The 15,141-nt window shown below is 40.8% G+C and overlaps 1 protein-coding gene across 1 annotated transcript in view; it reads left to right on the forward strand.

The window, feature by feature from the left end:
- RAB11B (RAB11B, member RAS oncogene family) overlaps window positions 1–15,141 on the forward strand; it is a 92,170-nt gene that overhangs the window by 43,104 nt on the left and 33,925 nt on the right. Inside the window, exon 3 of the mRNA XM_053703010.1 lies at window positions 575–768. Coding sequence (XP_053558985.1) covers window positions 575–768 — 194 coding nt within the window. The remainder of the gene's footprint in view (window positions 1–574; window positions 769–15,141) is intronic.

Genomic DNA, 15,141 nt, shown 5'->3' on the forward strand with positions numbered 1-15,141 from the left:
AATCGTGAAAGAAAAAAATTGGGTTCAGTGTCCCTTTAAGGACCAGCGACATACCCTGTAAGTCATTGGGGCTTTCAGGGTACGTCATGGTCGTTAAAGGGACAGTAAAGCCAAAAAAAGTTCATGATTCAGATAGAGCATGCAATTATTATTTTTTTCCAATTTACTTATTTTATTAAATGTACTTTGTGCTCTTGGTATCCTTAAGGAGCAGCAATGCACTACTGGTAGCTAGCTGTTGACTGGTGGCAGCACATGTATGTCTCGTCATTAGCTCACCAAATGTGTTCAGATAGCTCCCAGTACTGCATTGATGCTTCAACAAAGGATAACAAGAGAATGAAGCACGTTTGCTAATAGAAGTAGAAAGTTGTTTAAAATGCTATGCTCTATCTAATTCATGAAATAAAAATAAAATAAAAGTTAATGTTCCTTCAAATGCGACTACTAACATATATATGCACCACTAAGCTTGTTGCTTTGATTTTGTTTTGCTCACGCTTAGCTTCCCTTTAATTATATAAAGCATTGCTTACATACATCTCTTCATTTTGATTTGTTCTTTTATTTCCAGTTATTACAGGGGTGCAGTAGGGGCCCTTCTGGTTTACGATATCGCCAAACATCTGACATATGAAAATGTAGAGCGCTGGCTAAAGGAGTTGAGGGATCATGCAGACAATAACATTGTCATAATGCTGGTTGGGAACAAGAGTGATTTACGCCACCTCCGAGCTGTGCCAACAGATGAGGCTCGGGCCTTTGCAGGTAACGTAAATTCCAGAAGTGACCTCATTTACTAAAGTAGCATTTCCTGTGATTTTTCTCAAAAGGAAACAAATAATTATGTTGGTTCATTTTTTTCAGTAAAGGTAGCCAGAAGGGACAATAATTCTGTCTCTCTTGTGAAAAATTCTGTTTTTGTTTAATTCTGTAGATCCCTGAGGAATTCACAAAGTACATGTCTACTTTTTAAAAAGGCAGTTAAAGGGACATATATTTTAAAGGAACTTGAAGCCTGAGTCGCACAATTTTTCTTGTTATCCAGTGTTTGTGTGTGTGTATGTATGTATATATATATATATATATATATATATATATATATATATATATATATATATATATATATATATATATATAATGTATGTGTGTAGAGAGAGAGAATGAATATAACTCATATAGCTTATTGTGTAGTTCATTAACAAATCTAGACAGGCCAGAAGGCTTGTTTTTCCCGCAGAAAACCTCTGAATTACATTGTTTCCAAGGCAGCAAAGGATTCTGGGTAAGATATGCAAATTAGGTTCACAATGACACACGTTTTTTACTTCAAGTCTGCTTTTCAGCAGATTCCCTTTACGCCAAAGCATCGCTGTTCACACAGCTTATAAGCTTAGCTAGGGTTAGTGCAGTGATTCATAACCATCTCCCCCTAATTTTAAATGTTATTGTATTATGTCCGGAATCAACTTCACCCAGCAGTGATTCAAACCTTCTCCCAGCTGATAAGTAGCAATAACTACAAAACAGTCTGTCCTGGGATGGTTATGAATCACTGCACTAACCCTAGCTAAGTTTATAAGCTGTGTGAACAGCGATGCTTTGGCGTAAAGGGAATCTGCTGAAAAGCAGACTTGAAGTAAAAACGATTGTCATTGTGAACCTAATTTGCATATCTTACCCAGAATCATTTGCTTCCTTGGGAACAATGTAATTCAGAGGTTTTCTGTGGGAAAAACAAGCCTTCTGGCCTGTCTAGATTTGTTAATGAAATACACAATGAGTTGTTTTCTCTATATTTTGTGCGTAGTGGAGGATTTTACTCACCTTTTACCTCCCCCTAATTTTAAATGTTGTGTTTTTTATGTATATATATATATATATATATATATATATATATATATATATATATATATATATATATATATATATATATATATATATTGTACCACTTTGACCCTTTGTTTACCAATAAAAGAACCAAAGTATAGTAATGGTAGGAAACTGTTTAACCCATTAGGCACAGGTTTTCAGTTTTGTTGCAAACATTTTGAACCATTTCCTGGCAACATGATGGGGGTTGCTTTAAACAAAGAAAGGAAATGTCAGAGGGGAAATTAGACATGACATCCTATTTCATGTCAGCTAATATGGTATCCTAATCTTTCTCTTGGTTTGGAATTCAGATTGTAATAGGGGCTAGTAAAGGAGATAAGTGGGTGGTTTCTGAACAGATTTGTTGGGGGTTGGGTACTACAGTAATCTTATATTTACTTCTTTGTTTTCTATTTGTTTTTTTAGCACAAGTTCTGTAAGTCAGTATTTTCTTAATTTCACTCCTCAAAAGCCTTTTTTGAGCATTTCCCTGGCAGACCAGTTGGTCAGTCACTCAATTAAATCACCTTATAGTAGGCAGGAAAGTCTGGCATGTTAAAGGGACATGAAACCCAAATTTTTTCTTTCATGCTTAAGAAAGAGTATGTAATTTTTAAACAGCTTTCTAATATACTTCTAGTATCTAATATGCTTCATTCTCTTGATACCCTTTGCTGAAAATCATATCTGATAGAATCAGTAGCTGCTAATTGGAGGCTGCACTTAGAGGTCTTGTGTGATTGGCTCACTTGTGTACATTGCTATTTCTTCATCAAAGGATATCTAAATAATTAAGCAAATTAGATAATAGAAGTAAATTGGAATGTTGTTTAAAATTGTATTCTCTATCTGAATATGAACGAAGAAATTTGGGTTTAGTGTCCCTTTAAGGATACCTTTTTAATTAATGTTTTTTTCATACAGGTGGTGAGAGTCGCAAAGATTCCCAAACCCCAAGAACTCTATAACCCCTCCCACCTTAGACATACCTCAGAATTTTGAGCCTATGCATAAGGTAGCCAAAAGAAACAACACTTTCCCAGAAAGTAGCTAAATGTCTATCTCTTCTGCACAAAGAGTTTGAGTTATCTGATGTTTTTTTGTTTTTTTTTTCTTCAAGATAAGGCAGTGTTAAAGGGACAGTCTACACCTGAATTTCTATTTTTTTAAAAGATAGATAATCCCTTTTCTCCAACATAGGTGTGTCCGGTCCACGGCGTCATCCTTACTTGTGGGATATTCTCTTCCCCAACAGGAAATGGCAAAGAGTCCCAGCAAAGCTGGTCACATGATCCCTCCTAGGCTCCGCCCACCCCAGTCATTCTCTTTGCCGTTGCACAGGCAACATCTCCACGGAGATGGTTAAGAGTTTTTTGGTGTTTAAATGTAGTTTTTATTCTTCAATCAAGTGTTTGTTATTTTAAAATAGTGCTGGTATGTACTATTTACTCTGAAACAAAAAAAAAGATGAAGATTTCTGTTTGTAAGAGGAAGATGATTTTAGCAGAAGTTACTAAAATCGATTGCTGTTTCCACACAGGACTGTTGAGATGAAGTAACTTCAGTTGGGGGAAACAGTTGGCAGACTTTTCTGCTTAAGGTATGACTGGCCATATTTCTAACAAGACCATGTAATGCTGGAAGGCTGTCATTTCCCCTTATGGGGACCGGTAAGCCATTTTCTTAGTTAAATAAAAGAATAAAGGGCTTCATAAGGGCTTAAAAAACTGGTAGACATTTTTCTGGGCTAAAACGATTGCTTTGCTAGGCATATTTTGCAGATTCTAACTATTAATGGTTATTATAATCTTGGGGATTGTTTAGAAAAACGGCAGGCACTGTGTTGGACACCTTTTTCAGATGGGGGCCTTTTCTAGTTATAGACAGAGCCTCATTTTCGTGCCACTAATGCGCAGTTGTTTTTGGAGAGCAAGGCATGCAGATGCATGTGTGAGGAGCTAAGAATCACTGAAAAAGCTTATAGAAGGCATCATTTGGTATCGTATTCCCCTCTGGGCTTGGTTGGGTCTCAGCAAAGCATATAGCTGGGACTGTATAGGGGTTAAATGTAAAAACGGCTCCGGTTCCGTTAATTTAAGGGTTAAAGCTCTGAAATTTGGTGTGCAATACTTTTAATGCTTTAAGACACTGTGGTGAAATTTTGGTGAATTTTGAACAATTCCTTCATACTTTTTCACATATTCAGTAATAAAGTGTTTTCAGTTTGAAATTTAAAGTGACAGTAACGGTTTTATTTTAAAACGTTTTTTGTGCTTTGTTGACAAGTTTAAGCCTGTTTAACATGTCTGTACCATCAGATAAGCTATGTTCTATATGTATGAAAGCCAAGGTGTCTCCCCATTTAAATTTATGTGATAATTGTGCCATAGTGTCCAAACAAAGTAAGGACAGTAATGCCACAGATAATGATATTGCCCAAGATGATTCCTCAAATGAGGGGAGTAAACATGATACTACATCATCCCCTTCTGTGTCTACACCAGTTTTGCCCACACAAGAGGCCCCTAGTACATCTAGTGCGCCAATTCTTATTACCATGCAACAATTAACGGCTGTAATGGATAACTCTCTAGCAAACATTTTATCCAAAATGCCTACTTATCAGAGAAAGCGCGATTGCTCTGTTTTAAACACTGAAGAGCAAGAGGACGCTGATGATAACTGTTCTGACATACCCTCACACCAATCTGAAGGGGCCATGAGGGAGGTTTTGTCTGAGGGAGAAATTTCAGATTCAGGAAAAATTTCTCAACAAGCTGAACCTGATGTTGTGACATTTAAATTTAAATTAGAACATCTCCGCGCTCTGCTTAAGGAGGTATTATCTACTCTGGATGATTGTGACAATTTGGTAATTCCAGAGAAATTATGTAAGATGGACAAGTTCCTAGAGGTTCCGGTGCCCCCCGACGCTTTTCCTATACCCAAGCGGGTGGCGGACATAGTAAATAAAGAGTGGGAAAGCCCCGGCATACCTTTTGTCCCCCCCCCTATATTTAAGAAATTATTTCCTATAGTCGACCCCAGAAAGGACTTATGGCAGACAGTCCCCAAGGTCGAGGGGGCGGTTTCTACTCTAAACAAACGCACTACTATTCCTATCGAAGATAGTTGTGCTTTCAAAGATCCTATGGATAAAAAATTAGAGGGTTTGCTTAAAAAGATTTTTGTTCAGCAAGGTTACTTTCTACAACCAATTTCATGCATTGTTCCTGTCACTACGGCAGCGTGTTTCTGGTTCGAGGAACTAGAAAAGTCGCTCAATAAAGAATCTTCGTATGAGGAGGTTATGGACAGAGTTCAAGCACTTAAATTGGCTAACTCTCTTTTATTTTAGATGCCGCTTTGCAATTAGCTAGATTAGCGGCGAAAAATTCAGGGTTTGCTATCGTGGCGCGCAGAGCGCTTTGGCTAAAGTCTTGGTCAGCGGATGTGTCTTCCAAGACAAAATTGCTTAACATCCCTTTCAAGGGTAAAACATTATTTGGACCTGATTTGAAAGAGATTATTTCAGACATCACTGGGGGAAAGGGCCACGCCCTCCCACAGGATAGGTCTTTTAAGGCTAAAAATAAGCCTAATTTTCGTCCCTTTCGCAGAAACGGACCAGCCTCTAATTCTACATCCTCTAAGCAAGAGGGTAATACTTCACAACCCAAACCAGCCTGGAGACCAATGCAAGGCTGGAACAAGGGTAAGCAGGCCAAGAAGCCTACCACTGCTACCAAAACAGCATGAAGGGATGGCCCCTGATCCGGGACCGGATCTGGTGGGGGGCAGACTTTCTCTCTTTGCTCAGGCTTGGGCAAGAGATGTTCAGGATCCTTGGGCGCTAGAAATAGTTTCTCAAGGTTATCTCCTGGAGTTCAAGGAACTACCCCCAAGGGGAAGGTTCCACAGGTCTCAATTATCTTCAAACCAAATAAAAAGACAGGCATTCTTACATTGTGTAGAAGACCTGTTAAAGATGGGAGTGATTCATCCTGTTCCAATAAGAGAACAAGGGAGGGGTTTTTATTCCAACCTGTTCATAGTTCCCAAAAAAGAGGGAACATTCAGACCAATTTTGGATCTCAAGATCCTAAACAAATTTCTCAAGGTTCCATCGTTCAAAATGGAAACTATTCGAACGATCCTACCTACTATCCAGGAAAATCAATTTATGACTACCGTGGATTTAAAGGATGCGTACCTACATATTCCTATCCACAAGGAACATCATCAGTTCCTAAGGTTCGCTTTTCTGGACAAGCATTACCAGTTTGTGGCACTTCCATTCGGATTAGCCACTGCTCCAAGGATTTTCACAAAGGTACTAGGGTCCCTTCTAGCGGTTCTAAGACCAAGGGGCATTGCAGTAGTACCTTACTTGGACGACATCCTGATTCAAGCGTCGTCTCTGTCTAAAGCAAAGGCTCATACGGACATCGTCCTAGCCTTTCTCAGATCTCACGGATGGAAGGTGAACAAAGAAAAAAGTTCTCTGTCCCTGTCAACAAGAGTTCCCTTCTTGGGAACAATAATAGATTCCTTAGAAATGAGGATTTTTCTGACAGAGGTCAGAAAATCAAAAATTGTCAAGTACTTCATTCTGTTCTTCGTCCTTCCATAGCGCAGTGCATGGAAGTAATAGGATTGATGGTTGCAGCAATGGACATAGTTCCTTTTGCACGAATTCATCTAAGACCATTACAACTGTGCATGCTCAGACAGTGGAATGGGGATTATACATACTTGTCTCCGACGATTCAAGTAGATCAGAAGACCAGAGATTCACTCCGTTGGTGGCTGACCCTGGACAATCTGTCACAGGGAATGAGCTTCCGCAGACCAGAGTGGGTCATTGTCACGACAGACGCCAGTCTGGTGGGCTGGGGCGCGGTCTGGGAACCCCTGAAAGCTCAGGGTCTATGGTCTCGGGAAGAATCTCTTCTCCCGATAAACATTCTGGAACTGAGAGCGATATTCAATGCTCTCAAAGCTTGGCCTCAACTAGCAAAGGCCAAATTCATAAGGTTTCAATCAGACAACATGACGACTGTTGCATATATCAATCATCAGGGGGGAACAAGGAGTTCCCTGGCGATGGAAGAAGTGACCAAAATAATTCAATGGGCGGAGGATCACTCCTGCCACTTGTCTGCATTCCACATCCCAGGAGTGGAAAATTGGGAAGCAGATTTTCTGAGTCGTCAGACTTTCCATCCGGGGGAGTGGGAACTCCATCCGGAAATCTTTGCCCAAATAACTCAATTATGGGGCATTCCAGACATGGATCTGATGGCGTCTCGTCAGAACTTCAAGGTTCCTTGCTACGGGTCCAGATCCAGGGATCCCAAGGCGACTCTAGTAGATGCACTAGTAGCACCTTGGACCTTCAACCTAGCTTATGTATTCCCACCGTTTCCTCTCATTCCCAGGCTGGTAGCCAGGATCAATCAGGAGAGGGCTTCGGTGATCTTGATAGCTCCTGCGTGGCCACGCAGGACTTGGTATGCAGACCTGGTGAATATGTCATCGGCTCCACCATGGAAGCTACCTTTGAGACAGGACCTTCTTGTTCAAGGTCCATTCGAACATCCGAATCTGGTTTCCCTCCAACTGACGGCTTGGATATTGAACGCTTGATTTTATCAAAGCGTGGGTTTTCAGATTCTGTAATAGATACTCTGATTCAGGCTAGAAAGCCTGTAACTAGAAAAATTTAACATAAAATATGGAAAAAATATATCTGTTGGTGTGAATCTAAAGGATTCCCATGGAACAAGATAAAAATTCTTAAGATTCTATCCTTTCTACAAGAAGGTTTGGAGAAAGGATTATCTGCAAGTTCTCTGAAGGGACAGATCTCTGCTTTATCTGTTTTACTTCACAAAAGGCTGGCAGCTGTGCCAGATGTTCAAGCATTTGTTCAGGCTCTGGTTAGAATCAAGCCTGTTTACAGACCTTTGACTCCTCCCTGGAGTCTAAATCTAGTTCTTTCAGTTCTTCAAGGGGTTCCGTTTGAACCCTTACATTCCGTAGATATTAAGTTACTATCTTGGAAAGTTTTGTTTTTGGTTGCAATTTCTTCTGCTAGAAGAGTTTCAGAGTTATCTGCTCTGCAGTGTTCTCCGCCCTATCTGGTGTTCCATGCAGATAAGGTGGTTTTGCGTACTAAGCCTGGTTTTCTTCCGAAAGTTGTTTCCAACAAAAATATTAACCAGGAGATAGTTGTACCTTCTTTGTGTCCGAATCCAGTTTCAAAGAAGGAACGTTTGTTACACAATTTGGACGTAGTCCGTGCTCTAAAATTCTATTTAGAGGCTACTAAAGATTTCAGACAAACATCTTCCTTGTTTGTTGTTTATTCTGGTAAAAGGAGAGGTCAAAAAGCGACTTCTACCTCTCTTTCCTTTTGGCTTAAAAGCATTATCCGATTGGCTTATGAGACTGCCGGACGGCAGCCTCCTGAAAGAATCACAGCTCACTCCACTAGGGCTGTGGCTTCCACATGGGCCTTCAAGAACGAGGCTTCTGTTGACCAGATATGTAAGGCAGCGACTTGGTCTTCACTGCACACTTTTGCCAAATTTTACAAATTTGATACTTTTGCTTCTTCGGAGGCTATTTTTGGGAGAAAGGTTTTGCAAGCTGTGGTGCCTTCCGTTTAGGTGACCTGATTTGCTCCCTCCCTTCATCCGTGTCCTAAAGCTTTGGTATTGGTTCCCACAAGTAAGGATGACGCCGTGGACCGGACACACCTATGTTGGAGAAAACAGAATTTATGCTTACCTGATAAATTACTTTCTCCAACGATGTGTCCGGTCCACGGCCCGCCCTGGTTTTTTTAATCAGGTCTGATTAATTATTTTCTCTAACTACAGTCACCACGGTATCATGTGATTTCTCCTATATATATTCCTCCTGTCCGTCGGTCGAATGACTGGGGTGGGCGGAGCCTAGGAGGGATCATGTGACCAGCTTTGCTGGGACTCTTTGCCATTTCCTGTTGGGGAAGAGAATATCCCACAAGTAAGGATGACGCCGTGGACCGGACACACCGTTGGAGAAAGTAATTTATCAGGTAAGCATAAATTCTGTTTTTATTACTCATTCACCAGTTTTACATAACCATCACGGTTATAATTATACACTTTTCACATCTGTGATTACCTTGTTTATCAAAGCCTCTGCTGACTGCCCCCTTATTTCAGTTCTTTTGACAGGCTTTCAATTTAGCCAATCGGTGCTGAATTTTAGGTAACTCCACCGGCAAAAGCACATGTTATCTATATGGCAAACATGAACGAACACCCTCTAATTTTGAAAAAAAATGTCAAAATGCATCCATTTAAGAGGCGCAGACTTCAAGGGCTAAAGAAATTCATGTGACCCTTCCTAGGTTTAGCTTTCAACTAATAATAGCAAGAGAACAAAGTAAAATTGATAATCAAAGTAAATTGGAAAGTTGTTTAAAATGACATGCCCTATCTGAATCATGAAAGTTTATTTTTGACTTCCTGTTTGTTCATTCACTTTTCTGGTTCTAGAAAAGGACTGCTGCTTCTTGGTTGAAACTTTTTCACAAGGCTTATTTGGAGGCAGGTCAGCCTCCACCGCAACGTGTTACTGCTCTTTATACTAGGTCAATTACCACTTCATGGGCCTTCATGAAAAAGGCTTCAGTTGATCAAATTTGCTAAGCAGCTACTTGTTCATCTTTGCATACTTTTACAAAATTCTACCATTTCAATGTTTTGCTTCTTTTGAGGCAGCTTTTGGTAAAAAAAAAAAAAAGTGCTTCAGGCAGATGTTTCAATTTGATTTATTTTGTAAGTGCATTTGGAAAAAATAAAAAATCTTCTTTCTTCTACAAGATACAAGTCCACGGATTCATCCTTACTTGTGGGATATTATCCTCCTGCTAACAGGAAGTGGCAAAGAGCACCACAGCAGAGCTGTATATATAGCTCCTCCCTTCTCTCCACCCCCAGTCATTCTCTTTGCCTATACTAGTAATAGGAAGAGGTAAAGTGAAAGAGGTGTTAAAATGATAGTTTTTAGTTCTTCAATCAAGAAGTTTTTTATTTTAAATGTTACCGGTGAGTACTGTCTTCCTCAGGCAGCATATAGAAGAAGATTTCTGCCCTGAAGTTGATGATCTTAGCAGTTGTCACTAAGATCCATGTGGGTTCCCACAGAATGGCTGAGGAATACCAGAGAAATCTTCAGTGTGGGGAACGTTTTCATGCTACAAGCATTGAGGTATGTTCAGTCATTTATTTCTGAGGAGACTGTGATATATCAGAACTGGCTGACATAGTTCCCAAAGTGGGAAGGGGTAAGCAGTAATCCTATAGACATAAGAAAGGGCATTACTGAAATCCTGTGTATTTATTTTTTATCAGGGCTAAATGCAGCAAGAAATTATGACAGCATGTTTAAGACATGTTTATATAGCTGGTTGTTGTACATTGTGCTGGGGGTTCACATGGCGTTAATAATACATTTTATGAATGCTTATCCACATGGCTAGTTTTACACCGCTTTACATGCGTTTTTTTAGGCTGAGAGTACATCGTACATGATGGGCGGGGCCTAATTTTCGCGCCTCAGATGCGCATTTAGTTTGTCAAGAAGGACAGCAAACTTCAGCTTCAGTTGGGCCCAAACTGAGTGATTGTCTACCGGAGTGATATTGATCAGTTTGTCAGATCCCTGGGGGCAGGTAGGCGCCACAGCAGAGCTGTGGCGAGGTGCAGGGGTTTGTTTACGTTTTTTTTTTTTTTTTTTTTATTAACGGTTTTGTGTTAAATTAATGATTTAGGAGGTTTCATTTGCCCTTGCTTGTGGTGCAATATCCGACTGCAATTTAGGATAGGAATACCTTAAAATTGAAGGTTTGTTATAATTTTTAAGCAAATTTGAAAAAATTGTGCGCTTTTTTTATTCTTAAAGGCGCAGTACTTGTTTTTCAAAAATGTTGTTTTACTCAAATAAAGTGTTTAACGACCTTTGTGGTTATTACTAGCCTGTTCAACATGTCTGACATTGAGGAAAGTCAATGCTCTATGTGTTTAGAAGCCATTGTGGAACCCCCTCTTACATTGTGTCCTTGTACTGAAAGGGCCTTACACTGTAAAGAACATATTTTAGGTGATAAAAGTATGTCTAAGGATGGTTCTCAGTCTGAAGAGAATCAGGATATGTCACAACCTTTAACGCCCACTCAAGCGACGCCAAGTACTTTTAGTGCGTCTAATTCTTTTACTCTGCAAGATATGGCTGCAGTTATGTCTACTACCCTTACAGAGGTATTATCTAAACTGCCAGTTTTACAGGGGAAACGCAGTAGGCCAGGTATTAAAGGGACATTATACACTCATTTTTTTTCTTTGCATAAATGTTTTGTAGATGATCTATTTATCTTGCCCATAAAGTTTTTTTTTTTTTTTTTTAAATGTATAGTTTTGCTTATTTTTAACCCCTTAATGACCACAATGTACCCTGTATGTCACTGGTCGTTAAGGGTTTTTTCAGGACATAATAGCACAAGTCTAACAAGAACATGCTATTAATGCCCTCCCTCCAGCAGGCTTTGTGGAATAGAGCAGTCTCAACGCTGGTGGCAAGACCGTGCTTTAAAACAATCAAGTCCCAAAAAAAGGCCAGCGACATACAGGGTACGTCGCTGGTCCTTAAGGGGTTAAATAACATTGCTCTGATTTTCAGACTCCTAACCAAGCCCCAAAGTTTTATGTGAATACCGTCAGCTACCTTATCCATCTTGCTCCTGTTTGTGTAAAGGGTCTTTTCATATGCAAAAGAAGGGGGAGGGGGGAGTGTCTTGTTTTCCCACTTGCAGTGGGCTTTCCAGCTACCTTTTCAACAGAGCTAAACTAAGAACTTCTAAGTAAGTTTTTAAACAGTTTTATACTGGATTTTTATATCAGTATCTGTGCATCTTATTCTTTATAGTAGTGTCTATTACATGCAGTTATATGAAAATGAGTGTATACTGGCCCTTTAAGGTAAATACTGAACCCTCTGAGGCCTTATTGGCCATTTCCGATGTACCCTCACAGTGCTCTGATTTGGGGGTCGTGGAATTGCTGTCTGAGGGGGAACTTTCAGACTCAGGAAATGTGTTGCCCCAGACAGATTTGGACGCAATGTCCTTTAAATTTAGGCTTGAACACCTCCGCCTGTTACTTCGGGAGGTTTTAGCGATTGATGATTGTGACCCTATTGTGATACCACCAGAGAAATTGTGTAAGATGGACAAATATCTAGAGGTGCCTACTTACACTGATGTTTTTCCAGTTCCCAAAAGAATTTCGGACATTGTTACAAAGGAATGGGATAGACCAGGTATACCGTTCTCTCCCCCCTCCTAATTTTAAGAAAATGTTTCCCATATCTGACACCATTCGGGATTCTTGGAAAACAGTCCCTAAGGTGGAGGGAGCTATTTCTACCCTGGCTAAGCGTACAACTATACCTATTGAGGACAGTTGTGCTTTCAAAGACCCTATGGATAAAAAGTTAGAGGGTCTTCTAAAGAAATTATTTATTCATCAGGGTTTTCTTTTATAGCCTATAGCTTGTATTGTTCCAGTTACTACTGCAGCAGCTTTTTGGTTTGATGCTCTAGAAGAGTCTCTTAAGGTTGAGACTCCATTAGATGACATTTTGGATAGAATTAAGGCTCTCAAGCTAGCTAATTCTTTTATTACTGATGCAGCTTTTCAAATGGCTAAATTAGCAGCGAAAAATGGAGGTTTTGCCATTTTAGCGTGTAGAGCGTTATGTCTCAAATCTTGGTCTGCTGATGTGTCATCAAAATCTAAGCTTTTAGCTATTCCTTTTAAGGGTAAGACCCTATTCGGGCCTGAATTGAAGGAAATAATTTCTGACATAACTGGAGGTAAAGGTTATTCCCAGCCTCAGGATAAGTCTGTTAAGATGAGGGGTAAACAAAATAATTTTTGTTCCTTTTCGAAACTTTAAAGGAGGACCCTCTGCTTCCTCTTCCTCCACAAAGCAGGAAGGGAATTTTGCTCAATCCAAATCAGTCTGGAGACCTAACCAGGCCTGGAATAAAAATAAACAAGCCAAGAAGCCCACTGCTGCTACCAAGACAGCATGACGGGACAGCCCCCGATCCAGGACCGGATTTATTAGGGGGCAGACTTTCTCTCTTTGCTCAGGCTTGGGCAAGGGATGTCCAGGATCCCTGGGCATTGGAAATTGTGACCCAGGGATATCAGCTGGAATTCAAGGATTTTCTCCCAAGAGGGAGATTTCATCTTTCATGTTTGTCTGTAGACCAGACAAAAAGAGAGGCGTTCTTACGCTGTGTAAAAGACCTCTATACCATGGGAGTAATTTGCCCAGTTCCAAAACTAGGACAGGGGTTTTACTCAAATCTGTTTGTGGTTCCCAAAAAAGAGGGAACTTTCAGACCGATTTTAGATCTCAAATGTCTAAACAAATTTCTCGGAGTCCCATTGTTCAAGATGGAGACTTTACGAACAATTTTACCAATGATCCAGGAGGGTCAATATATGACCACCGTGGACCTGAAGGATGCGTATCTTCACATTCCTATCCACAAGGATCATCATCAGTTTCTAAGGTTCGCCTTTCTGGACGAACATTATCAGTTCGTGGCCCTTCCTTTCGGGTTGGCCACAGCTCCCAGAATCTTCACAAAGGTGCTAGGGTCCCTTCTAGCGGTTCTCAGACCGCGGGGCATAGCAGTGGCGCCCTATCTGGATGATATTTTGATCCAGGTGTCAACTTATCATCTGACCAAATCTCACACGGACATCGTGTTGGCATTTCTAAGAACTCACGGTTGGAAAGTGAATATAGAAAAGAGTTCACTAGTTCCACTAACAAGAGTTCCATTCTTGGGAACTCTGATAGACTCGGTAGACATGAAAATATTTCTGACGGATGTCAGAAAATCAAAGATTCTAAATACTTGCCGAGCACTTCAGTCCATTCCTCGGCCATCAGTGGCTCTGTGTATGGAGGTCATTAGATTAATGGTAGCGGCAATGGACATAGTTCCGTTTGCTCGCTTTCATCTCAGACCACTGCAGCTGTGCATGCGCAGACAGTGGAATGGGGATTATGCAAATTTATCTCCTCAGATAAATCTGGATCAAGAGACCGTAGACTCTTTGGTGGTTGTCACAGGATCATCTGTCCCAGGGAATGTGCTTCCGCAGGCCAGCATGGGTAATAGTGACAACGGACGTCAGTTTCTTGGGCTGGGGTGCAGTCTGGAATTCCCTGAAGGCTCAGGGTGTTTGGACTCAGGTGGAGTCTATACTGCCAATGAATATTCTGGAACTGAGAGCAATATTCAATGCGCTTCAGACGTGGCCTCAGTTGGCTTTGGCCAAATTCATAAGATTCCAGTCGGACAATATCACGACTGTAGCATGTATCAATCATCAAGGGAGGAACAAGGAGTTCTCTAGCGATGATAGAGGTTTCAAAGATAATCAGATGGGCGGAGGCTCACTCTTGCCATCTATCAGCAATCTATATCCCAGGAGTAGAGAACTGGGAAGCGGATTTTCTGAGTCGTCAGACTTTTCATCCGGGGGAGTGGGATTGGATCTGATGGCATTTCGTCAGAATGCCAAACTTCCTCATTACGGGTCCAGGTCAAGGGATCCCCAAGCTGTACTGATAGATGCTCTAGCAGTACCTTGGTCGTTCAACCTGGCTTATGTGTTTCCACCATTTCCTCTCCTGCCTCGTGTGATTGCAAGAATCAAACAGGAGAGAGCTTCTGTAATTCTAATAGCGCCTGCATGGCCACGCAGGACTTGGTATGCGGATCTAGTGGACATGTCCTCTCTGCCACCGTGGAAACTTCCATTGAGACGGGACCTTCTCATTCAAGGTGCGTTCCAACATCCAAATCTAAATTCTCTGCAGCTGACTGCCTGGAGATTGAACGCTTGATTTTATCGAAGCAGGGATTCTCTGAGTCGGTCATTGATACTTTGATTCAGGCTCAAAAGCCTGTCACTAGAAAGATTTACCATAAGATATGGCGTAAATATCTTTATTGGTGCGAATCCAAGGGCTACTCATGGAGTAGGGTTAGGATTCCTAGGATTTTGTCCTTTCTCCAAGAAGGATTGGAGAAGGAACGTTCAGTCTTTTTGTCAGGCTTTAATAAGAATAAAGCCTGTGTTTAAACCTATTGCTCTGCCATGGAGTTTGAATTTAGTTCTC

Source organism: Bombina bombina, chromosome 2, assembly GCF_027579735.1.
Source record: "Bombina bombina isolate aBomBom1 chromosome 2, aBomBom1.pri, whole genome shotgun sequence".
NCBI classification, from domain to species: Eukaryota; Metazoa; Chordata; class Amphibia; order Anura; family Bombinatoridae; genus Bombina; species Bombina bombina.